Source organism: Balaenoptera musculus, chromosome 5 (genome assembly GCF_009873245.2).
Source record: "Balaenoptera musculus isolate JJ_BM4_2016_0621 chromosome 5, mBalMus1.pri.v3, whole genome shotgun sequence".
Classification (NCBI taxonomy): domain Eukaryota; kingdom Metazoa; phylum Chordata; class Mammalia; order Artiodactyla; family Balaenopteridae; genus Balaenoptera; species Balaenoptera musculus.
In genome coordinates, this window is record NC_045789.1 from 110,408,151 (window position 1) to 110,435,354 (window position 27,204).

Consider the following 27,204-nt stretch of genomic DNA (forward strand, 5'->3'; position numbering starts at 1 on the left):
TAAGTTGGGATGAAGTGAGAGAGTGGCATGGACATATATACACTACCAAATGTAAAATAGATAGCTAGTGGGAAGCAGCCGCGTAGCACAGGGAGATCAGCTCGGTGCTTTGTGACCACCTAGAGGGGTGGAATAGGGAGGGTGGGAGGGAGATGCAAGAGGGAGGGGATATGGGGATATAAGTATACGTATAACTGATTCACTTTGTTATACAGCAGAAACTAACACAACAATGTAAAGCAATTATACTCCAATAATGATGTTAAAAAAATAGGCTGAATATAAGTAATATAGCTAGTAACATTAATAAGGTCATAAGTAAGTATTTAAGCTAAGAACTTCCACTAGGTGCCACCCAGTGCATCCCCAGGTCACCTGACCCAGTCTGTTCTGTACTAATCGTGGACCAATAGTGGACATTTAAATTGCTTCCAATTCTTAGGTTTATGGATGAACCACTGGGAATATTTTAGTACAAATACTTTTTTTGTGGGGGAGGGATTATTCTGTTTGAGTGTTTCCTCAGGCTAGAATTACTAGATAAAAATATAGAAACAGTATTATTGTTGCTAGCTTGCTCTCTGGAAGGATTGAACTAATTTGCACTGCCACTGTCAGTGAATGAGTTCACTTTCCCCATCATATTCCTGCTAATAGTGCTGTATCAATTTTTTTAAACTATAAGCTATATATTATAACAAATTCATTTTATTTCACATTTCCTTAACTGCTAGTGAGGCTGTGTATCTTTGCATATTGTATTTTCTTATCTTTATTTTATTTTATTTTTTTAAAAATTTGTCTCTTTAGCACCTTTGGCTGCATATAAAGGAAAATAAGGGCATTAGTCCTATATATATACAACTGTCTCTATATATTTGGAATCGTAAACTGCCCTAATAATCTCTTAATTTATTTCCCCATCCTCTGCCTTTCTCCACTGCAGTCAATGCATCAAGTTTATAACTAGAATAACTTTTTAAAAATAAAGTTCCAATCCCCCAAATCTTCAGCTCAAAAACTCTTCAATCACCTGCCAAGTAAGTATAAATCTGTCAGTTGGACCTTCATGACCCTCTTCAACATGGTCCCACAGGGACTTTTCAGGCTTTTGTCTTTTCCCTTGGCCAAATTAAATGTTTAGTGTTCCCAGAGAGCTCTGAGTGTCTTTGTGCCACTAGCTCTTTGCTCGTCCTGTCCTCTGTAAAGTTGTTGGAAGTTGTTTTTAAAATATTTAATTTAATTTTTATTTTCTGATAGAGCCTAATATATGCTAAAAACAGGACGGTTAAGCTTTAGATAAGGTTTGATTGCCCATAACTTGGGAAACTAACTTGGAATAAAATATATTCTTGAAAAAAGATAATGGCTTCACTAGAAAAATAAATGTGTTGGGATGAGCCTGCATGGCACAGAAATGACCTGGGAGAGCTGCACGACGCACTGTCACCACAGTCCTAGTGCTGCCACGACAGTGACGGATGGAAGCATCTTGCCTAAAAAACTCTAGGTACTGGAATCTGTTTAGTTTGTTTTGGGGGCTAACCAGTATGTGGCAATGTTGATTACTCAATCAATTTTATGTCATGTGCTTCTATTTCTAAAGCTAAATTTTATAAAACTAAATATTATTCATACTGGAAAAAGCAAAAAGTAAAATTTGTAATGTTATAACCTTCAAATAATATACAGTGTTTTCTAACATCTGCTAAGACATTGAATTATTTTGAGCATTATGTGTATCTTCAAGGTGTAGTAACAATTACTTCTATAGGAAAGGGATTTAACAGGCAGTTTCTTGTAAATCTAGATATGGACAACTATTGAAATTTTTCTGACATGTGTTTGATGTTCATTTCTCTTAGAATGTGTTACTTTGCTGAAACCATATTCAAAGGCTCGGTCGATTGATCCCCTGCAAGATACACTTGAAGGTTAAGTAACTACAGATCTCATCTAATCCCGTGTAATCTTCTGTTACTAAATGGCCCCTTGTATTCCTGGCACACCAGTTTCTGAATGCTTAGGATTTGGTTTTTACCTTTTGTCCAGATAACCTCTAAAAGGAGCCATGCGTCTCTTTGCAAGTCTGTGCGTTGCGCTTAGCTTTTTGGCAAGAGTGAGCTGTCCGTGTCCTTCACGGTGCACCTGTGATTATCATGGCGGAGATGACGGCATGGGATCGAGGTACGCTTCTCTCCTTGCTACTAAGCGTTCTGATGATTCCGAGGAAAAGGACTCAAACCAGATGGCCTTGTTTTGAAAGCAAATTGTTGATCAGAAGTCAGAGAAGAGAAGATTTAATCTAGATAAGCTTTAACGTAATTGTGTTAATCCTGGTTGCCTGCTCCTTCACGTTTTCATTTCGAGCAGTTTAACTCCTTCAAAGCCCCTCAGATTATTTGAGACTCTCAAACACATTCCGTGTTAATAAAATATTCATTGCACTTGTATTCACAAAATGAACCTTGCAGGAGGTCAAACTACTGAAATGCGTGTGACCAGTTCAGCCTGAATATAGAAAGCACGAGAGGGCAGGGCCGATCAGAAGGTGTGTGACATGCCCAGATCATCTGCTTCCAGTGTTTTGCATTTCATTTTGAGGATTATTCATGGCAACTGGATAGACCTTAGGAAGTAGGAAGGACGATCACATGAGTGAAGTTAGAGAGGTTCATAATCAGAATTTCTCATTTTAAGGTATTGGAGTTTGAAAGAAATGGGTCCACACTTTGTGTTGCACACACTGTGGGACCTTACAGAAGTTACTTAACCTCTGTGTTGCTTTAAAATCTACTTGTGGATTGAGAATAAGTATTTATTTATAATATGCATGAATCCTTTTAGATAGAAGTTAAATGCAAAACAGAATTCTTGTTGGCTAAACATAGTAAACCTTGATTTTTTTTTTGGAGAGGATATTAATAACAAAATCAGATTTTTTTGTGATTCGGTTGAAGTGAACAGTGAGGCTCTTAGAGTAATTTGTTAAAAGAATCGCTCAATTTATATCTTACAACTTTATACAAATAAATAATAATAATTAACACGTATTTTTGTGTAGTTTGTCTTGTTATTGTATAAAATTTACTAACTCTTGGTATCTCTTTGAGATAGTCACTAGGTGGTTAAAGACAGTGAGAAGAATGTAACAATTTAAAGACCTACTTGGCAAAAGTATGCTGCAGTTAATGACTCAGATCAGGCTCCCTTTGAGAAAACAGTCACAGAAATGTTTCCTTCTTCATGGTGGCCCCATTATTGATGGATTTTATAAAAATCGTAGCATGTTATGCCTGACAAGAACTCCAGAAATAATCTGGTTTGACCACTGTCATTTTTAAATGAATAAACTAAATCATACAGAGACTAAATGGCTTGTCCGAGGTCACAGCATTGAGTTGCTGCAGTGACTGCCTGACAAAGACGCTAGGTCTTTTAGCTTCCAATCCAGGCTTTCCTCCATTACAACACACTGGAACGCTGACTTAATGAGGAGAAGCTGGATCATTCTGGTATAAAGTAGCACTGAAATTTGTGATTCAGAATAGAGATGAAGAGTGAGAGGTGTACCTAGAGAATTCCAATGATGCTATAGGCTCTTCTCCTAAAGTTAAAGAGAGGAGATGACGTGACCAGTACATTGCTTATGCCTTTTCCCTCTCTTTACATTATAGCCTGGCTTTAAAACTTCACGTATTTAATGTGATGTGTTTTACTGAATGGCCGTTTTATTATTATTATTTACTACATGTGTAATGTATTATAATTTAGATGATGCTTTGCAAAACGTTTTATTGTTCACTTTCAGCAATCCAGTGGGACTGAATATATAATGGGAGATAAATAGGTCTTTTTTTTCAGGTTTAAATGAATCTAAATTTTCTGATTTTTCATACTTTACACCCACACATGGGACAGGCTTGTTTTTCTATGCCTGTTTTACATGTGCCACTAAACAAGACCACGATGTGACTTGCTCAAGGTCACCTAAATTAGTGAGTGGTAAAAAAAAATAAACTTGCAGTTCCTGGTTTATTCCTTAGACTGAAAGCAATGCACAGGTCACATTGTTAAAATAGGGCTTAATTTTAATCAGCTAGTATGAACACTTGCTGTTTCCTTTCCCTTCCTACCTTCCTTCCTTTTTTCCTTCCTTTCTCTTGTGCTCCTCTTTAAAAGGATCAATTTATAACTTCAGTAGGGGATTCTTTTAAAATGGGCCATTTCCTGGAGAGGTTAAGAGTGTGCACTTTGGAGCTGGACAGTTGTGGGTCTGAAAGGTGGTTGTGTAACCACTAGCTCTGTGATCCTGGGAAGTTACCTAATGTTGATGGGCCTCAGTTATTTTATCTGTAAAAATGAGATTGAAGATAATAATAGCAAATACCCATTAAGTGCTTATTATGTGCCAGGAAGGTGTAAAGTTTTCCATCCATTTCAATTAATCATCATAACAGTGCCATGTGGGAAAATGAGTTGAGAGATTGGTAAAGTGACTTTCCATGGCCACAAAGGAGGTGATAGAGCTTAGATTCAAACCAAGATCAGCCTGACTCTAGAGCTGGTGCCTTTACCTATTACCCAATATTCAACTCATTGGGCTGTTGTGATGATTAAATACAGGGATAGATGTGATGTGTATTGTACAGGCCTGACACATAAAGAGCTCAGGTTGAATCACATGAAATTGCTGATATTTGATTGTTTTTAACCTACAGAAATGACCATTTCATATAGTTCAACCTAGAAGAAGGTGATGATATTGACAGATTATTAATGAACAGTTTAGCCAGGCTGAATAGGTATTTTGTGCAAACCAGTAGGGAATGAAGAATTCGATGCTCGTTTCAAATAAGTGTTACTTTTTTCAAATGAGTCTCAGAAAACACGTTTTCTTCCATTGCTCTGTGACACTAGGTCTGTGCTATGTAGTGACCTGGATATGAACGAGGTACCTACAAACTTCCCCGTGGACACTGTGAAGCTTCGCATAGAGAAGACCGTTGTCCGTAGGATCCCGGCCGAGGCCTTCTACTACCTGGTGGAGCTCCAGTACCTCTGGTTGACCTATAATTCTGTGGCCAGCCTTGACACCGGCAGCTTTTACAACCTAAAGCAGCTGCATGAGTTGCGCTTGGATGGAAATTCTCTGGCTGCCTTCCCTTGGACATCTCTGAGGGACATGCCCCGTCTGAGGACCCTGGATTTGCACAATAACAGAATAACCAGCGTGCCAAACGAGGCAGTCACGTATCTGAAGAACCTTGCCTACTTGGATTTATCAAGCAACAGATTAACCACACTGCCGCCAGATTTCCTGGAGAGCTGGTCCCACTTAGTCACAACATCATCCAGAAGCCTGGACCTTTCAGCAAGAAGAATTATTCTTGGTAAGATCACAGCCTCTGGGCTTCTCAGATCCAGATGATTTGCTCGGTATACCTTCAGTTGTGCAGTATTTTCATGTCTATTGAATTCGTTGTTTTACTCTATACTTGCACTTTTGATGGAATAGTACTTTATCATTTGACCTAGGTCAGTTTACCCATCTGCCCTGTGTAAGGTGTAATGGCTCTGTTTGTGTCTGTGCACGAGCGTGCATGTATTTGTGTGTGCATGTATGCATCCATGTGTGTGGAGTGAGGGCAGCAGTGTATGTTTGTGTGTGTTGGGGGAGGGAAGGGAATTGGCCTCATAAACTGAGAGACTAATGCTGCTCTTAGAGAACCTGGAGAAGAGTGACAAAACCTACTAACCTGCACTGATTCTCATGAGCTCACCAGTGCTCCATACTCTGCCACAGCCAACCTTTTGCTCTGGTCTCTTTTCAGCCCTTCATCAGGCTCTTCAGGAGTGGGGGAAGGGCATCTGCATCTTTATGAGGTAGCAGTGGTTTAATTGGTTTAATTATTTAGGAAGTGTATCTTCCAAATATTCTTAATTTAAAAAGAACTAGTCTAGACACCAGTTATTTTACTGGCCCTAAATGGGTATCCTAATGGGTCTGGTCTCTTAGTTCAGCTGTGATTAGTTTTGTGTATTTTGATCCTAACTTCTTTTAGGTTCTATGGGTATTTGTCTTGAATTTTAACATGTAAGCTCCTTCTAGCAAACACTTCTCTCTTTTTTGTGTGTCTTCCCACAGTGCTTTGCACGGTGCTCTGCACATGGTGAATGCCCAGTAAATGTGGTTGCCCGATTGAAATCAGTGAACTGAGACCCTTCTCGGCGGTATCTGTGGGCAGTGAGGCCTTTTCCACTTTTGTATGAGACATAAGCCTGAGGCTTTGACCAAGCAGTTTGATTTGCTAAAGTTTTGTTCACCCAATAAGGCTGTGTTGTTATTTCACAAGTTATGTCCATCATGGGTGCAGAAGAGGTTATAGTTCTCAGAAGGATGAAAGAAATTCTGAGTGTTTGGCCAGTGAAATGACTTATAAGTCTTTGGAATGAGAAACAACTAGATGTTAAGAAATTGTCTCAGAAATTCCTCCCAGTATCACTTGCCAAATATTTGCTGAAATAAAGAATAAATAAAATACAAGATAAATTTGAGATTTTTTTGATAAAAAGAAAAGTACTACATATTTTATAATAACCATAAATGGAGTATAACCTTTAAAAATTTTGAATCACTATATTGTACACCTGTATCTTATATAATATTGTACCTTAACTATACTTCCATAAAAAATTTTCTAACTGAAAAAAAGAGAAAGTATTGTGACAACACTTAAATTGCTTTAGCATTACTTTTGTTGAAATGTATATGCATTTTAGTGCTTATGAAACTAAAAATATGAATAATAGGAACCAGATAGAGAAAAGGTCAAAGAAATTTTTCTTACACAGCTATTTCATGTTTTTCCCACTATCTATCTAGTCCTTCAAACATTTTTGATTAGAAAATAAAAGAGGTGTTGTAGGATGGGTTAGAGAAAAAAATTAGTTTACTTTAACAATAGTTGTGGAGTCCTTAAAATATATACTCTAATAGGAACTATGCAAACCCATACTGTAGCATATATTTACTTTATTCTAGTCACTAATTTAATCCTTATGAGTAAGACTAATGGCTAGAAATTTTCTTAACTTAAACATTGAAATTTTATTTCTCTACATATTTTTAAAAGTTTCTTTGGATGCAATTCTTGGTTCTAATAAAATTACCCAATGGAGACACATAGTAGAAAATAAAATCAAATTACTAAATTGCTATTAATAGCTCTCTAATGATTAGTTCCTAATATTAATATAAATAATTTATAGAACATTAATATTTTTCACTTGTGAGTTAAATCTGAATGAGAACTTAGGGATCAAATGGGAAAGGGTTATGAAATTTCATTGTCCATGGAGATAAACAGCTTTATGTTTTAGGGTTTAGATTCTTTTTAAAAAATTATATGTTTCAGGTGTACAGCATTATAATTCAACATCTGTATACTCTATGAAGTGATTACCACCACAAGTCTAGTTACCATCCATTACTGTACAATCGACCCCCTTCATCCATTTTGCCAACCCACCCCTCTGTTCCCCTTACCCGTTGGTAACCACTAATATGATCTCAGTATCTATGAGTTCATTTCTCTTTTATTTTGTTTGTTTTTTTTTCAATTCCACATATGAAATGATACAGTATTTCTCTCTGTCTGACTTATTTCACTTAGCATAATACCATCAAAGTCCATCCATGTTGTCAAAATGGCAGGATTTCATTCTTTATTATGGCTAAATAGTGTTCCATAGTATGTATATATACCACATCTTCTTTATCCATTCATCCATCGTTGGACATTGGGTTGTTTCCATATCGTGGCCATTGTAAATAATGCTGCAATGAACATAGAGTGCATATATCTTTTTGAATTAGTGTTTTTGTGTTCTTTGGATAAATACCCAGAAGTGGAATAGCTGGGTCATATAGTAGTTCTGTTCTTAATTTTTTGAGGAATCTTCATACTGTTTTCCATGTTGGCTGTACCAATTTACAGTCCCACCAACAGTGTATGAGAGTTCCCTTTTTTCCACATCCTCTCCAACATTTGTTACTTCTTGTCTTTTTGATAATAGCCATTCTCATAGGTGTGAGGTGGTATCTCATTGTGGTTTTGGTTTGCATTTCCCTAATAATTAGTGATACTGAACATCTTTTCATGTGCCTGTTAGCTATCTCTATGTCTTCTTTGGAAAAAATGTCTATTCAGATCCTCTGCTCATTTTTTAATCAGGATGTTTATTTGTTTTTGTTGTTGAGTTGTATGACTTCTTTATGTATTTTGGAGATTAACCCCTTATCGGATATATGATTTACAAATATCTTCTCACATTCAGTAGGTTGCCTTTTTGTTTTGATGATGGTTTCTTTTGCTGTGCAGAAGCTTTTTAGTTTAGTTCCATTGGTTTATTTGTCTTTTTGTTTCCCTTGCCTTTGGAGTCAGATCCACAAAAACATCACTTAGACCAATGTCAGTGAGGTTACCACCTATGTTTTGTTCTAGGAATTTTATGGTTTCAAGTCTTACATTCAAGTCTTTAATCCATTTTGAGTTAATTTTTGTGTATAGTGTAAGATAGTGGTCTAGTTTCATTCTTTTGCATAAGGCTGTCCAGTCTTCCCAACTCCATTTATTGAAGATTGTCCTTTCTCCTTTGTGTGTTCTTTACTCCTTTGTTGTAAATTAATTGTCCACATGTATGTGGGTTTATTTCTGGGCTCTCAGTTCTGTTCCATTGATCTTCATGCCTGTTTTTGTGCTAGTACTATACTCTTTTGATTACTATAGCTTTGTAGTATTATTTGAAATCAGGGATCATAATACCTCCAGCTTTGTTCTTTCTCAAGATTGTTCTGGCTATTTGGGATCTTCTGTGTTTCCATACAAATTTTAGAATTATTTGTTGTAGTTCTGTGAGCTATGCCATTGGAATTTTGATTAGATTGCATTGAATCTATAGATTGCTTTGGGTAGTATAGACATTTTAATAATACTAATTCTTCCAATCCGTGAGCACAGGATATCTTTCTATTTATTTGTATCATCCTCAATTTATTTCTTTAGTGTCTTACAGTTTTCAGTGTACAGGTCTTTCACCTTCTCAGTTAAGTTGATTTTTAGGTATTTTATTCTTTTTGATACAATTGTAAATGGGATTGTTTTCTTAATTTTTCTTTCTGATAGTTTGTTATTAGTGTATAGAAATGCACAGATTTCTGTATATTGACTTAGTGTCATGTGACTTTATTGAATTATTTATTCTTTTTTTGGTGGTTCTTCAGAGTTTTCTATATATAGTATCATGTCATCTGCAAATAGTGATAGTTTTGCTTCTTCATTTTTAGATTTGAATGCCTTTTATTTATTTATTTATTTCCTTTTTTTTTTTTTCCTAATTGCTGTGGCTAGGACTTCCAATATGGTGTTGAACAAAAGTGGTGAGAGTGAGCTTCCTTGAACTGTTCCTAATCTTAGAGGAAAAGATTTCAGCTTTTCATCCTTGAGTATGATGTTGACTGCCGGTTTGTCATATATGGCTTTTATTATGTTGAGGTACCTTCCCTCTATACCTATTTTGTTGAGAGTTTTTATCGTAAATGGATGTTGAATTTTGTCAAAAGTTTTTTCTGCATCATTGAGATGATCATGTGACTTTTATCCTTCATTTTGTTAATGTGATGTAATCATTGATTAATTTGTGGATGTTGAACCATCTTTGCATCCCTGGAATAAATCCCACTTGATTATGTTGTACGATCCTTTTAATGTATTGTTGGATTTGGTTTGCTAATATTTTGTTGAGGAAGGGTTCAGATTCTTTAAAAACTAATGTGAAAATACTTTTAGTGTAACATTAAATTTATGTAATTGTATATAAAGCATGATCACTGTTTTAAAATTTGCAAAGAAAAAGACTGAAAAGTTACACTAATTGGTTAACTATTCTCTTTGATATCTTTTTGCTTTTCTGTATTTTCAAAGTGTTCTGCAATGATCATGCATTACTTTTTAAATTATGATAATAATCATGATAATAAATAACAAAAGATATTTTGAAACATGTCCAGCCATGTGTGGCAGCTGACCTTAGCAAAGTCATGACTACTATGTAACAAAAGGGGAAAGAAGTGCTACCCTCTCAAAAGAAGACTAGTTCATGTGTGTGAATCACACACAGAAAACTCAGTTTTCACATCTGGAAGATGGAGATGACAGGATTTATTCCATCTTGCTAATAGGAATGTAATGAAATGTTGAGTTTATGTGATAGTTCTTTAGAATATAAAGTGGACAGTCTCTGAGGCTATGATTTTAGATCAACAGCAATCTATAGCAGCTGTGACTGAGATGTGAGTGTCTTATAAAGAAAGATTTTTCTAGTTTGGCTTTTTTGTTATTTTTAACTATATTTGAGTCCTCCAATTTCATCATTAAAATATGGTAATAAGAACCAGCTCTAGATTTTCTAGAACTCAGTGTTTAACTGTAGCAATTATATCTTTCCAGGTACCCTGTAGAATTTACCTTTGTACTATTATAATGGGATACATTCTGTTTCCATTTCATTTTTATTGGCCTATGTTTATTGCTGTTAACAGATTCTATTTGTAATAATAAATAGTAATAGCTAATATTGATGGAATGCTTACTCATGGCCAAAAAGTTTATGGATATAACTTCTTCTAGTCTCACTCCATGGTAAATACCATTTCATCCCCATTTTACAGATGAAGAAATGAGGCACAAGTTAAAACACTTGCCCAAAGTCATTTATCACATAGTGATGGAGCTGGGGTTTGAATACAAGCCATTTGGTTCTAGAACCCATGCTCTTCCCCACTCCTTTGTAATGCAAGGTATGTAATAATACTAGAATTATGTTCCTCATATATCTTATTTTACTGATCTCTTTAAATCATATATTTATTTAATAAAAAATAATTTAGGGAGAGGCTTTTCAATTACTTCCTCTCTCTTCTGTGTGAATAAAAATATCAACCTAATAAAATTGTCCTTTAATGTATCTGTAAAAATGTAAACTAGTGTCCTGCAAATGAACATTTAAATTAACTATGAAACTAGATTATTGATTTGCAATACAGGTAAATTTCCATGGCCTCTTTTTCAAGAATAAGGACATATTTACACAGGCAAACTCTGCAAGGCCTATCACTGTATATCTTGGAGGAAAAAACCTGCAGTAGCAGAGAGTATAAAATGCTTTTTTGGTCCTTTTTACTGGTACCCAAATTTGCTCCATTGTAAAAGAGCTCTTCTATTCAGAAAGGGGTTTGCCAGAAGGGCAGTGGTGGCCCTGAGTATTCCCACAGAATTCTGTAAAATGACATTGTTTTAGTTTGACGAATACTTCTCAGTCTCTGTTGGTGTGCCTGCTCTTTCCTAGGCATGGAGGAAACAAATTCACACAGTTAAGCCTTACTTCTTGCCAGACACTCTTCTGAGGACTGCCTGGCATTATCTCAGCCTTTAGGACAGCCCCATGAAGTGGGTCTGTAATTGTCATCACCTTGTTTTTCCAGCTGGTAAAGAGGCAGAGTCAGCTTCAACTTCACAGTCCGTCTCCAGAGACATCACTCTTTTATTTAAAAAAATTTTTTTAAACATTTAACTTAATTTTGTTTTTTTGCCATGCCACGCTTCTTATGGGATCTCAGTTTCCTGACCAGGAGTTGAACCCGGGCCACAGCAGTGAAAGCCTGGAATCCTAACCAGTAGGCCACCAGGGAACTCCTTAAATTTCTTTTAAATTGAGGAATTGAAGTATCATTTGCATACAGTGGATTTTAAGTGTACAGTTTGGTAAATGATGATAAACATATACCTGCACAAAATGCACACCCTCATCAAGATACAGCAGTGGTCCCCAATCTTTTTTGGCACCAGGGACCAGTTTCATGAAAGACAATTTTTCCATGGATGTAGGGTCGGGGTGGGGGATGGTTCAGGAGGTAATGAGAGCGATGGAGAGCGATGGAGAGCGATGGGGAGCGGCAGATGAAGCTTTGCTCGCTTGCCCACCACTCACCTCCTGCTGTGCAGCCCAGTTCCTAACAGGCCGCGGACTGGTATCGGTCCGTGACCTGGGGGTTGGGGACTCTTGATATACAGAATATTTTCATCACCCCGGAAAGTTCCTCTGTGCTCCTTCTCAGTCAATTTCCCCCCACCCCAGGGAACTACTATTTTTACTTCTATTACCATAGGTTAATTTTGCCTGCCCTAGAATTTCATGTAAATGGAATCATTTAAGAGGCACTCTTGTGCCTGGCTTCTTTCACTCAGCATTATGTTTCTGAGATTCATCCATGTTGTTGCATGTATCGGTAGTTGCTTATTGCTGAGTCATATTCAATTGTATGATTGTACCAATTGTTCATCTTTTCTCCTGTTGTTGAACACATGAGCTGTTTCCAGTTTTTAGCTATTATGAATTAAGCTGCTATTAACATTTTTGTGCATAGCTTTTTGTAGCATATGTTCTCATTTCTCTTGGATAAATTCCTAGGATTGAAGTTGTTAGGTCATAGGATGGCTATATACGTAACGTCTTAAGAAACTGCCAGGGACTTCCCTGGTGGCGCAGTCGTTAAGAATCCGCCTGCCAATGCAGGGGATGTGGGTTTCATTCCTGGTCTGGGAAGATCCCACATGCTGCAGAGCAACTAAGCCTGTGTGCCACAACTACTGAGCCTGTGCTCTAGGGCCCATGAGCCACAACTACTGAGCCTGCGTGCCACAGCCACTGAAGCCTGTGCACCTAGAGCCCATGCTCTGCAACAAAAGAAGCCACTGCAATGAGAAGCCCGCACACCAAAACAAAGAGTAGCCCCAGCTCGCTGCAACTAGAGAAAGCCCACGCTCAGCAATGAAGACCCAACGAAGCCAAAAATAAATAAATAAATAAAATAAACAGCAGACATTTATAAAAAACAAAAAGAAGAAGAAGAAGAAACTACCAGTATTCCAAAGAGGTTATACTGTTTTACACTCCCCCTAACACAGTCTGCTTGCCCCATATCCTTACCAATGCTTGATGTCAGTCTTTCTCATTTCAGTCATTCTTGGGAGTAGATACGTCAGGGAGTGGTTTCACATTTTCATTTTAATTTGCATTTCCCTGATAAGTAATGGTATTGACAGTTTATATTTCCTTATTGTCCATTGGTATATTTCTTTATAATTTTTTAAGGTTGTTTGTCTTTTTATTATTGAATATGAGTCTTTTATCAGTTGTATGCATTATGAATATTTTCTCAAGTCTGGGACTTGTCTATTCATTTTCTTCATGGAGTCTTTGGAAAGAAAGTTTAAATTTCTTTTTTGTTTAATAGACCTTTTTTGGAGTATAATTGCTTCACAATACTGTGTTAGTTTCTGTTGTACACCAAAGTGAATCAGCCATATGCATACATATATCCCCATATCCCCTCCCTCCTGAGCCTCCCTCCCATCCTCCCTATCCCACCCCTCTAGGTCATCACAAAGCACTGAGCTGATCTCCCTGTGCTATGCTCCTGCTTCCCACTAGCTAACTATTTTACATTTGGTAGTGTATATATATCCATGCCACTCTCTCACTTCATCCCAGCTTATACTTCCCCCTCCCCGTGTCCTCAAGTCCATTCTCTACGTCTGCATCTTTATTCCTGTCCTATTCCTAGGTTCTTCAGAACCTTTTTTTTTTTTTTAGATTCCATATATATGTGTTAGCATATGGTATTTGTTTTTCTCTTTCTGACTTACTTCACTCTGTATGACAGACTCTAGGTCCATCCACCTCACTACAAATAACTCAATTTCGTTTCTTTTTATGGCTGAGTAATATTCCATTGTATATATGTGCCATATCTTCTTTATCCATTCATCTGTCAATGGACACTTAGGTTGCTTCCATGTCCTGGCTATTGTAAATAGAGCTGCAATGAACATTGTGGTACATGTCTCTTTTTGAATTATGGTTTTCTCAGGGTATATGCCCAGTAGTGGGATTGCTGGGTCATATGGTAGTTCTACTTTCAGTTTTTTAAGGAACCTCCATACTGTTCTCCATAGTGGCTGTATCAATTTACATTCCCACCAACAGTTCAAGAGGGTTCCCTTTTCTCCATACCCTCTCCAGCATTTATTGTCTGTAGATTTTCTGCCCATTTTTTAACTGGATTGTTTGTTTTTTTGATATTGAGCTCCATGAGCTGTTTGTATATTTTGGAGATTAATCCTTTGCCTCTTGTTTCATTTGCAAATATTTTCTCCCATTCTGAGGGTTGTCTTTTTTGTCTTGTTTATGGTTTCCTTTGCTGTTAAGTCCCATTTGTTTATTTTTGTTTTTATTTCCATTACTCTAGGAAGTGGGTCAAAAAAGATCTTGCTGTGGTTTATGTCAAAGTGTTTTTCCTATGTTTTCCTCTAAGGGTTTTATAGTGTCTGGTCTTACATTTAAGTCTAATCTATTTGGAGTTTATTTTTGTGTATGGTTTTAGGGAATGTTCTAATTTCATTCTTTTACATGTGGCTGTCCAGTTTTCCCAGCATCACTTATTGAAGAGACCGCCTTTACTCCATTGTATGTTCTTGCCTCCTTTGTTATAAATTAGGTGCCCATATGTGTGTGGGTTTATCTCTGGGCTTTCTATCCTGTACCATTGATCTATATTTCTGTTTTTGTGCCAGTATCATACTGTCTTGATTACTGTAGCTTTGTGGTATCGTTTGAAGTCGGGGACCCTGATTCCTCCAACTCCGTTTTTCTTTCTCAAGATTGCTTTGGCTTTTCGGGGTCTTTTGTGTTTCCATACGATTTGTAAAATTTTTTGCTCTAATTCTGTGAAGAATGCCATTGGTAGTTTGATAGGAATTGCATTGACTCTATAGATTGCTTTGGGTAGTATAGTCATTTTCACATTATTGATTCTTCCAATCCAAGAACATGGTATATCTCTCCATCTGTTTATGTCATCTTTGATTTCTTTCATCAGTGTTTTATAGCTTTCTGAGTACAAGTCTTTCACCTCCTTAGGCAGGTTTATTCCTAGGTATCTTATTCTTTTTGTTGCAATGGTAAATGGGAGTGTTTCCTTAATTTCTCTTTCTGTTTTTTCGTTGTTGATGTATAGGAATGCCAGAGATTTCTGTGCGTTAATTTTGTATCCTGCAACCTTACTAAACTCACTGATTAGTTTTAGTAGTTTTCTGGTGGCATCTTTAGGATTTTCTATGTATAGCATCATGTCATCTGCAAACAGTGATAGTTTTACTTCTTTTCCAATTTGTATTCCTTTTACTTCTTTTTCTTCTCTGATTGCCTTGACTAGGACTTCAAAAACTAGGTTGAATAAGAGTGGCAAGAGTGGACATCCTTGTCTTGTTCCTGATCTTAGTGGAAATGCTTTCAGTTTTTCACCATTGAGAATGATGTTTGCTGTGGGTTTGTCATATATGGTCTTTATTCTGTTGAGGTAGGTTCCCTCTATGCCCATTTTCTGGAGAGTTTTTATCATAAATTGGTGTTAAATTTGGCAAAAGCTTTTTCTGCATATATTGAGATGACCATATGGTTTTTATTCCTTAATTTGTTAATGTGCTATATCACATTGGTTGATTTGCATATATTGAAGAATTCTTGCATCCCTGGGATAAATCCCACTTGATCATGGTGTATGATCCTTTTAATGTGCTGTTGGATTCCGTTTGCTAATATTTTGTTCAGGATTTTTGCATCTATGTTCATTGTTGATACTGGCCTATAATTTTCTTTTTTTGTGATATCTTTGTCTGGTTTTGGTATCAGGGTGATGGTGGCTTCATAGAATGAATTTGGGAGTGTTTCTCCCTCTGCAATTTTTTGGAAGAGTTTGAGAAGGATCAATGTTAGCTCTTCTCTAAATGTTTGATAGAATTGGTCTGTGAAGCCATCTGGTCCTGGACTTTTGTTTGTTGGAAGATTTTAAATTATTGTTTCAATTTCATTACTTGTGATAGGTCTGTTTATATTTTCTAATTCTTCCTGGCTCAGTCTTGGAAAATTGTACCTTTCCAAGAATTTGTCCGTTTCTTTGTGGTTGTCCATTTTATTGGCATAGAGTTGTTTGTAGTAGTCTCTTACAATCCTTTGTATTTCTGCAGTGTCAGCTGTGATTTCTCCTTTTTCATTTCTAATTTTATTGATTTTCGTCCTCTCCCTTTTTTTCTTGTTGAGTCTGGCTAAGGGTTTATCAATTTTGTTTATCTTCTCAAAGAACCAGCTTTTAGTTTTATTGATCTTTGCTATTGTTTTCTTTGTTTCTATTTCATTTATTTCTGCTCTGATCTTCATGATTTCTTCCCTTCTACTGACTTTAAGTTTTCTTTGTTCTTCTTTCTCTAGTTGTTTTAAGTGTAGGGTTAGATTGTTTATTTGAGATTTTTCATGTTTCTTTTTTTTTCAATTAATTTATTTATATGTGGCTGTGTTGGGTCTTCGTTGCTGTGCACGGGCTTTCTCTAGTTGTGGCGAGTGGCGACTACTCTTTCTTGTGGTGCGTGGGCTTCTCATTGCGGTGGCTTCTCTTGTTGTGGAGCATGGGCTCTAGGTGCATAGGCTTCAGTAGTTGTGGCATGCGGGGTTCAGTAGTTGTGGTTCACGGGCTCTAGAGAGCAGGCTCAGTAGTTGTGGCACACAGGCTTAGTTGCTTTGCAGCATGTGGGATCTTCCCGGACCAGGGCTCGAACCTGTGTCCCCTGCATTGGCAGGCAGATTCTTAACCACTGCACCACCAAGGAAGCCCTTTTCTTGTTTCTTGAGGTGAGATTGAATTGCTATAAACTTCCCTCTTACAACTGCTTTTGCTGTGTCCCATAGGTTTTGGGTTGTCGTGTTTTCGTTGTCATTTGTTTCTATGGACTTTTAAATTTCTTCTTTGATTTCTTCAGTGATCTCTTGGTTATTTAGTAGCACACTGTTATCCTCCATGTATTCGTGTTTTTTACAGTTTTTTTTCCTGTAGTTGATTTCCAATCTCATAGCCATGTGGTCAGAAAAGGTGCTTGGTATGATTTCAGTTTTCTTAAATTATCCAAGACTTGATTTGTGACCCGAGATGTGATCTATTCTGCAGAATGTTCCGTGTGCACTTGAGAAGAAAGTGTATTGTGCCACTTTTGGGTGGAATGTTCTATAAATATCAATTAAATCTATCTGGTCTATTGTGTCATTTAAAGCTTGTATTTCCTTATTTATTTTCTGTTTGGATGATCTGTCCATTGGTGTAAGTGGGGTGTTAAAGTCCCCTACTATTATTGTATTACTGTCGATTCTCCTTTCATGGTTGTAAGCATTTGCCTTATGTATTGAGGTGCTCCTATGTTGGGTGCATAAACATTTATAATTGTTATATATTCTTCTTGGATTGATCCTTTGATCATTATGCAGTGTGCCTCCTTATCTCTTGTAACAGTCTTTATTTTAAAGTCTATTTTATCTGATACGAGTATTGTTACTCCAGCTTTCTTTTGATTTCCATTTGCATGGAATATCTTTTTCCAGCCCTTCACTTTCAGTCTGTATGTGTCCCTACATCTGAAGTGGGTCTCTTGTAGACAGCATATATATGGGTCTTGTTTTTGTATCCGTTCAGCCTGTGTGTGTCTTTTGGGTGGGGCATTTAATCCATTTACATTCAAGGTTTTTATCAATATGTATGTTCCTATTACCATTTTCTTAATTGTTTTGGGTTTTTTTTTGTGGGTCTTTCTCTTCTGTTGTGTTTCCCGCCTAGAGAAGTTTCTTTAGCATTTGTTGTAAAGCTGGTTTGGTGGTGCTGAATTTTCTTAGCTTTTGCTTGTCTGAAAAGCTTTTGATTTCTCCATCGAATCTGAATGAGATCCTTGTTGGATAGAGTAATCTTGGTTGTAGGTTTTTCTTTTTCATCACTTTAAGTATATCCTGCCACTCCCTTCTGGCCTGCAGAGTTTCTGCTGAAAAATCAGCTGATAACCTTATGCGGATTCCTTTGTGTGTTATTTTTTGTTTTTCTCTTGCTGCTTTTAATATTTTTTCTTTGAATTTAATTTTTGTTAGTTTGATTAATATGTGTCTTGGTGTGTTTTTCCTAGGGTTTATTCTGTATGGGACTCTCTGTGCTTCCTGGACTTGGGTGACTATTTCCTTTCCCATGTTAGGGAAGTTTTCCGCTATAATCTCTTCAAATATTTTCTCAGACCCTTTCTTTTTCTCTTCTTTTTCTGGGACCCCTTTAATTCGAATGTTGGTACATTTAGTGTTGTCCCAGAGGTCTCTGAGATTGTCTTCAATTCTTTTCATTCTTTTTTCTTTATTCTACTCCTGGCAGTTATTTCCACCATTTTATCTTCCAGCTCACTTATTCATTCTTCTGCCTCAGTTATTCTGTTATTGATTCCATGTAGTGTATTTTTCATTTCAGTTATTGTGTTGTTCATCTCTGTTTGTTTATTCTTTAGTTCTTCTAGAACTTTGTTAAACATTTCTTGTGTTTTCTCAATCCGTGCCTCCATTCTATTTCTGAGATTCTGCATCATCTTTACTATCATTACTCTGAATTCTTTTTCAGGTAGATTGTCTATTTCCTCTTCATTTATTTGGTCTTGTAGGTTTTTACCTTGCTCCTTCACCTGTGTCATATTTTTTTGCCATCTCATTTTTTTTTTTTTTAATGAGTGTGTTTGTGTTCCTGTCTTACTAGTTGTTTGGCCTGAGGCTTCCAACACTGGAGTTTGTAGGCTGTTGGGTAGAGCTGGGTCTTGGTGCTGAGATGAAGACCTCTATGAGACCTCACTTCAGTGAATATTCCCTCAGATCTGAGGTTCTCTGTTGGGCCAGTGGTTCGGACTCAGAGCTCCTGCCGCAGGAGATTTGGCCCAACCCCCAGCGGTGCACTTGAGGTTCCTCCCGTCTCCTTGGGCATCAGGGTCCCCCACCAGCGGCTGGCAGGTGCCCTAGTTGTGGGGAGATACTAACTCAGTGTCTTCCCACACCACCATCTTGACTCTGCCCTTCAGAAAGTTTAAAATTTTGATGACATCCCATTTATCAGTTTTTCCTTTAATAGTTAGTGATTTCTGTGTCCCATCTAAGAAATATTTGCTTACCTACAGGTCACAGAGATATTCTTCCTTTATAGTTTTAACTTTTATATTCAGTTTTTAGCTTTATATTCTTAGCTTTTACACTTATGACTGTGACCCAGCTCAAAATAGTTTTCGAGTATAGTGTGAGGTAGTGGTTGAGGTTTATTTGTTCCCAAGCAGATGTCCAGTAGTTCTACCACCATTTGTTGAAAAGACTTTACTTTCCCTTTTGAATTGTTAAGTATAACTGCCTCCTCAAAACTGACTGAGGCATGGATTTTGCCTTCAAGAGCTTATAGTCTGCAGAATAACTTTTGTACTAGAATTTATCGCTGACTTTTCATAAAGAATAGCACATCCAACTACTGTGATGCATGAAAAACATTACCCTTTTGGAAAAGGGACAAGGCAAAGTTCTTTTGCCCCATCCAAGAATAGTTATATAAAATAAATTACTTAATGCAAATTGCTGATTGTGGTTGGTGCTTTGCCTTGAAGGAATGCAGTACAAGTAATAGTTTAACTTCAGAGAGTTCTTGTACTTTGTCCCCAGAAGAAAAAACACTTGAATGTGTTCAGCCCTCAGATTACTATTATTATTCAGACTTTAAAAGTTGTACCCTTGACCTTAAATATTTCATAGCTTGAATAAATATTTTATTTTTGAGGGATTTAAAAATATTTACTCCTGGTTTACATAACTTTTAGATATAACCAATTGGATTTGTTTTTAAAAGAATTGTTTCACCATTAACACATTTTTATAATAGTTTCAAAGCATAAAGCATAAATGAAAATGTTAATTTTATAGCTCTTGATCTTTCCCTTTATAGACATTTATGCTCCAGACATCGCTACTTTAACATTTGTTATTTGTAGATGACAGCACTTACAGCTGCCACCCATGCTCTAGATGTTTTTAGGTGACAAAGAGATGAGTTATGGTGGAAGAAGTATTAGACTAGGAGGCTCAAACACGTGGGACTTAGGACTCTAAGCTACTTACAAAATCAAGGCAGTACTTCCTTTGTGCCTTAATGTCTGGTATGAAATTGGAAGAATCATACTAGCTTCCCAAGGTCAGTATAAAACATATACACAGTTGTTGAGAATGAGAGCTTTAAGATCAGGATATCAAGGTTCAAATACTGACTGCATCCGGTTGTGTGACCTTGGGCAGATTCCTTTACTTCCCTGAGCATTTTCTCATCTTTAAAATGAGGATGATACTAATATTATCCACCTCATGCTATTGTGAGGATTGAGATAGACAAACGCTTTAGCATGGTCTCTCTCTTTTCCATTGTCTCTCACATTTCTTTTGTGAACAGAGGTAGACACTGTGACTGCCTTTTGTTCTAAACTGTCTTTTCAAGAGATACCACTTTGGAAAGCAGAGCTATATCTCCCTCCAGAGCAAAGGGTAGATACGCTTACTACCCAATATAATAAAGATAATGTCTCCTTCCAGAACTGTGATTAATAAATTATTCTTCATCTTTGACTAGGAGTCTTGTATCTTCTACCAATATCCATAAAATGGTGGCAAACTGGGATGAGTTGGTCACCCTAAAGTAGGGTAAAGTGTTGACCCTTAACAATTCTTGATAAGTGCAGTATTTGCCACATAGGAAGCAACCAATAACTGTCATCTTGTGTTATTATTTTATTTTATTTTTAAAAATTTTATTGGAGTATAGTTGATTTACAATGTTGTGTCTAATTTCTGCTGTACAGCAAAGTGATTCAGTTATACATATATATATTCTTTTTCATATGGTTTATCACAGGATATTAAATATAGTTCCCTGTGCTATACAATAGGACCTTCTTATTTATCCATCCTATATGTAATTGTTTACATCTGCTAATCCCAAACTCCCAGTCCTCCCCCTGCACCTCCCTTACCCCTTGGCAACCACAAGTGTCTTCTCTATATCTGTAAGTCTGTTTTTGTTATTATCTTATAAGAAAAAATCTGACATACCAACTCAAAGTGTTTTGAAAGTATGAAGCGTTCTACACATGTTATTTATTTTTTAAGCAATTAAAACAAATTTTTTTTAAATTAATTTATTTTTTGGCTGTGTTGGGTCTTCATTGCTGCATGCGGGCTTTCTCTAGTTGCGGCGAGCGGTGGCTACTCTTTGTTGTGGTGCATGGGCTTCTTATTGTGGTGGCTTCTCTTGTTGCAGAGCATGGGCCGTAGAGTACGTGGGCTTCAGTAGTTGTGGCATGTGGGCTCAGTAGTTGTGGCTCATGGCCTTAGTTGCTCTGTGGCCTGTGGGATCTTCCTAGACCAGGGCTCAAACCCGTGTCCCCTGCATTGGCAGGCAGAGTCTTAACCACTGCGCCACCAGGGAAGTCCCTACACATATTAATTATTATATGACAGAGTGAATTTGATGTTTGTTGGCAGGTTGAGTAGGATTTAAATCAGTATTAGAGAACTGCTCATAGATTCACAGAACTAAGTGTAAGAGGAAGAAGGTCAAGGTAATTCACCCATGAAAGAAAAGAAGTTTCTAATATGGAAGATAATAATAACAGCAAACTTTACCAATACTGGCAGAGAAATATGAACCACTCACAAAATGCTGTTTTAATAAAAATAGGCATAAACAGAAGTCTAGATTTTATGAATGGACAGTTAAATCTTCCACCAGGGTTAGATTTTTTTAAACTTGCTGTTCTGTCTTTTCTCCTTACAAATCAATGTACAATTCACTCCACAACCACAAATCTTTTTGAGATGAATCTTTTCCAACCTTGGGCTTTTTATGTAAGGCTGATATGGGACATCACCCTTAAGATCCTTAGGGAGATTTTTGTCTGACTGAATGCTCTGGAGCACCATCTTAGATTCTTCTGAGATCTTAGCAACTGATTGTATAGAACCACCCACATGGATTTGACTTTTATTCTGAAGCCCCTTCTTAATCTGAGAATTTTGGAGAGGCTGGGTGTAAGAAACAGTTTTATTATTGAACTTAGCAAGTTTTAGTTCCTTTACATTTAACAGTTCTTCCTTTAGCTGTTGTCTCTCCTTTACATTTTACTATGAGCAGCAAGAAGACACCAAGCAGCAGTTTCAACACTGTGTAGAAATATCCTTAGTCAGAACATTCATTTCATTGAGTACGTTTTCTACTTCCCATGTTAACCACAGGTGATAGTGTTGCTAAACCTTCTGCTACTCCATAACAATGGTGCCTTTTCCTCTAGTTTCCAATAACATTTTTCTCACTTTTCTTTAAGCTTTCACTGATAGCCTCTTTGAAGGACACAGCATTTTGGCTAACAGTTCTGAAAGCTGAGGCAGATCCTGAAGGCATTTGCAACTGGAGGCTGTCAGCTAACTGTATTCCCTGCGGCTGATCCTCTCTTGAAAGGGGATTTGAGCAGTGCACCTCCATGGCCACCACATGTAACATTCATGCCAAGCCATGTTCTACCAGTTTTTCCAATCTTGTCTCCTAACATTGCCTGCATCTCACTCTATACTTTTGCTACAACAACTTGTACTACCTCAATATGCCTTAAAATCACACAAAATCATTACATATTGCAGGCTGAGTTAGGTGCCTCACAGCACCCTGTAATAATACTTATAATAATATAAATACTTTCATGGCACCCTAGAAATCTATCACTGTATTTATGTCATTCTTTGGTACTTGGATTCAAATCTCGACTCTGACACTGCTTAGCTAAATGACTTTGGTCAAGTTATTTGGTTTCTCTGTGTCTCAGCTTCTTCATCTTTACAATGGGGAAATCATATTCTTTTCATAGAATTATTGGGATTAAATCAGTTAGTACAGGTAAGTGCTTAGAACAGAGCCTAGTACAGAGTAAATGTTCCATAACTGTTAGCTATAATCATTAATGATCTGAACTGACAAGATATATTGATTTAGGTGGCTGGAGTGCAGAGCAAAACTGACAGAGAGGTGACTCTGATCCTTCAAAGCACTTATGTTTTTAGGGCCACAGTGCAGAAATGCCATCCCACGAGGCTGTGATATAAACAGAAGTCATCAGGAAAACCTTTATCAACCTTTTCCTCCCTTCTGGTCTAGGCCTGCAGGACAACCCATGGTTCTGTGACTGTCACATTTCCAAAATAATGGCATTGTCAAAAGTCGCTGACCCTGTGGTAGTACTTCTCGATCCACTGATGGTTTGTAGTGAACCGGAACGCCTCACAGGGATTTCATTTCAGCGGGCTGAGCTGGAGCAGTGTCTGAAGCCATCGGTGATGACCTCGGCCACCCAGATCACGTCTGCTCTGGGCAGTAACGTTCTGCTGCGGTGTGATACCACTGGCTACCCTACCCCGCAGCTCACCTGGACCAGACCAGACAGCTTGCCAGTTAATTATACAGGTATCTTCTTAATTCAGGCCTTTGAAATAAGGAGTTTACAAATGACTGAACTTAATCTTATGTTTTTGTATGATTTGAGATTGGCTAGTTATTTCTAATAAAATATGCTAAGATTGTTGAATGGAAGAAATTTGAAAGGTACACTTTATTGATTAATATTTTCCTCAGTTTGTCTGATTAACTATGTAGATGAAATTAGACAATCTGATTTCTTTCTTAGATGGAAAACAACATGATGCAGTGGATGGATGGTTGCAGATAAGGCCTTTGTCTTTATCTTTCCTCCATCATCTTGGATACTGCTCACTTTAAAATGTATAACAATTAAAATTTCCTTCAAGGGAATTTCAAACAAGTTTCTTATTTTTGAATGATTATTCAAATAATAAATTACATAGGAACTTTATTATGAGGCAAAAAATATAATTTTTAAAAATATTGATTACACAGGTTTTTAGATCCTACTATGATCAAATCAATTTTTTGGCCTTAGTTTCAATAGTGATATTCTAATGAGTAAAGGGATATATTTTTAAAACTCTTCCAAATTAAATTTAAATTGAGGCTGAAATAATGAAACCTGATAGAATTTTTAAAAAATGTCAAGGCCTAAGCCCACAGTTTAAGGTAGTGAGTTAAATTTTGGGCTACTGAAATACCACTCTGCATATTATTATTCTTCAGAAAGCTTCAGAAATCAAGACAGAAGGGAAATATGTTCAGATTTTAGTGTTTAGGAAATTAAAATTCCAATTTTGCAAACACTATGTATTATTCCATAAATAAAAAACCTCATTGTTTACTTGTTTATCTAAATTAAATATACTGTGAAAGATAAGAATAGAAATTATGACTCCTCCATGCCAGAAAATGGTCCACTATGCCTTCTGACTATGTGGATAGTTAACACTTTATTACAATGAAAAAATATTTTGAGAAATATTTAAGTAAGGTCTTGTGATAAACATTTTACAGAATCACAGTGGGTTAAAATTGGAAGGGATATTTGAAATCACTTTGTCTTATCCCCTTATTTTAAAAATGTGGAAACAGAGACCTAAAGACACTAACTGGCTTGTCTAGAATCACATACTACTTAGTAAACAAAAGTTTACTGAGGCCAAAGTTTCTTAATTCTCAGCCCCATGTCTTTTTAAAATACTATTTCCCATAGAAACTTCATGACACCCAGAATGTCCTACACTTCCATGTAAACCATTTACAGAACCATCACCTGCAATCAGAGATTTGCAGCGTGCCATTTCCCTCTTGGCTTATGTGAGAGGTATGCGTGTAGAAGCAGAAATTGTTGCCTTTTGAGTTGGCATGTTGCATGAATCTTTTCTTTCTTTTATCTCACAGATTATGCATTTTTCTTTCTTCCAGTAATTCAGGAATCTCCAGGGGAGGGAGTCAGATGGTCCATAATAAGCTTGACAGGCATTTCTTACATGGACGCTGGGGATTACAAGTGTAAGGCCAAAAATTTGGCTGGGATGTCAGAAGCTGTGGTTACTGTGACAGTGGTTGGTGTTGTCATGACCACCATATCATCAGAAACTTCTGAAAGAAGAACTGGGGATCACCCTGAGCAAGAGGTCCAGCTGGGATCTAGAACATCTGCATCTCTACCTGGGTCATCATCGTCTCCCTGGCCTTATTCCTCCTCTTCTTCCTTCCCAGCTTCTTCCACTTTTCTTCCTACTTCTACTTCATCTCCTCCCTCCACTGCTTCCTTCTCCTTATCTCCTTTCTTCTCCTCCATTGTTTCTTCAGCCACAACTCCAAGCACTAGAATATCTACAAGCACTACCATGGCCAGCCGTCAGTCACTCCACCCAGATGGGAAAAGAAATGTCAAGGTGGAGACGGGTAGTGGTAAGCTTCCCCCAGCTAGTGCAAGTAAAAGAGAAGAGTTGGCATTGTTGGATCAAGCCCTGCTGATGGAAACGAATGCCACAATAGAAAATCTCCAGGTAGTCAGCGAAACTGAAGAAAGCGTGATCTTGATGTGGAACACCATTAACACCACGCAGAATTTGGAAGTGACTGTGTTGTATTCCAAGTATGGTGAGAAGGACCTGCTACTGCTTAATGCAGACTCCAGCAAGAACCAAGTCACCATAAGTGGCTTGTTGCCTGGTTGGCAATATATAGCATGTGTCTGTCCAAAAGGAATGCCTCCCCAGAAAGACCAATGTATCACCTTTTCTACTGACAGAGTTGAAGAAGAAGGTGATTTTCAAGGGTCTTTCCTTATGGTGGTGAGTGGTGCTGCCTGTGTTGTTGTCTTGCCATTAATTTTTTTCCTGTTGTACAAAGTTTGCAAACTTCAGTGTAAGTCAGACTCCCTCTGGGAAGATGATTTGGCAAAAGAGACTTATATCCAATTTGAAACGCTGTCCCCCAGGTCTCAAAGTGTAGGGGAACTTTGGACACGAAGGCCCAGAGACGATTCAGAAAAATTGCTGCTTTGCTCTAGGTCAAGTGTGGAATCTCATGACTTTTAAAAGTGAGGGTTCTAGAGCAGAGTATTATTGCTAAGGTTTTACAGCTCAGGCAAATGTGAGCTCCACAAAATTTCTTTCACAAAATTAAGGATCTAAGGGTATAGTTGACCCTCTGTTTGGATGACTTTTGGACACTTTCTTATCCTCATGAAAATCACAAATGGAGTGCTTTTAAGTGTGCTTTAAAAAAGTCATGAGACTTCTGAACTGAAAAGACAAATAGTTTTGATTTTTGTTGTGGAGAAAATGTCCACAGAAATAATTTTCAGGGTAGTGCTAAGTAAGTTAATATATTTTAGGATAATGTTTTAGTTCTTAAAAATAAATTCATGTGAAAATAGTCATAAAAAGTAAACTCTGAATTTTAAAAAGATAGTTTTTTGGGCAGTGAAGGAAGTTTAGTATAATGAGCTAAGCCTTGATGTTCATTCTTGTTCAGAGTGCTTTATGGCATTTTCTGTGCACATTTGCTGCCATTGCCTCGTAGGTGAGAGCGGAATAGTACAGAATTTTGCGTTCACTAAGGTTAAATGCAACCCCATGGACAGGGAGAGCTCTAGCTCTTGGTACCATTATGCATTGCAATACAGTATAGTGGTATTTATATTGCAAGGAAGAAAAAATTTTCCCTTAGAAATATAAGTACTAGCAAAAATAAGTTTAAAAAGAGGATCATGGAATAGTAAGGCCATTTTGAAGATGGTAACTGTTGCATTCTAATACATCTGCTAACAGACTGTATGGGGTCTTTTTTAAAAATGTGCTCATTTTAAGACAATCTCTTTAATATTTTGTTATATACTCTTCTTTTCCCCTTCCCTCTTTTCTTCTCTCCCTCCCTCCCCTTACTTCCTTCACTTCTTTTTTTTTCCTTCTGCTTTGTCAGAAGATATTCAGGTAGCCAAAGGACCACAGCTAAAGTGTTTGTCTTTTGGCATGTTATATTTTGATTACCTGGATAGAGGGAAGAACTTTGAAAGTCTTTTAGATCCCAAAAGGATGTTTTAGGATTTTGAAAGAGCAAATTCAGTGGATTTATTTAGTCAAACTCTAGGTTAAAAACATCAGGGAGATTGAATTGGAGTGGGTCACATGATTAGATAGGAAAGGGGCTTCATAAATAAAATTTAGTTTTTTAAAAGTTTTTTTTCACCATATTTACTAAAGATTATATTCCCTTTACATTGAAGATTTTGG

The 27,204-nt window shown here is 37.0% G+C and overlaps 1 protein-coding gene across 1 annotated transcript; it reads left to right on the plus strand.

The window, feature by feature from the left end:
• The first annotated feature begins 1,283 nt into the window (after positions 1 to 1,283).
• On the plus strand, positions 1,284 to 26,016 carry LRIT3 (leucine rich repeat, Ig-like and transmembrane domains 3). Its single transcript, XM_036853527.1, has 6 exons — positions 1,284 to 1,510; positions 1,866 to 1,934; positions 2,053 to 2,187; positions 4,921 to 5,393; positions 23,192 to 23,497; positions 24,884 to 26,016. Exons 3-6 carry the CDS (start codon positions 2,072 to 2,074, stop codon positions 26,005 to 26,007), a joined length of 2,019 nt encoding a protein of 672 aa, XP_036709422.1. The 5' UTR covers positions 1,284 to 1,510; positions 1,866 to 1,934; positions 2,053 to 2,071; the 3' UTR covers positions 26,008 to 26,016.
• Positions 26,017 to 27,204: the final 1,188 nt, after the last annotated feature.

Excerpts from the sequence above, each read along its gene's own strand:
- LRIT3 (XM_036853527.1), top strand. The coding sequence starts at position 2,072 with ATGCGTCTCTTTGCAAGTCTGTGCGTTGCGCTTAGCTTTTTGGCAAGA. Across the intron at positions 2,188-4,920 it reads GATGACGGCATGGGATCGAG|GTCTGTGCTATGTAGTGACC; the intron begins GTACGCTTCTCT and ends CTGTGACACTAG. Across the intron at positions 5,394-23,191 it reads AGCAAGAAGAATTATTCTTG|GCCTGCAGGACAACCCATGG; the intron begins GTAAGATCACAG and ends CTTCTGGTCTAG.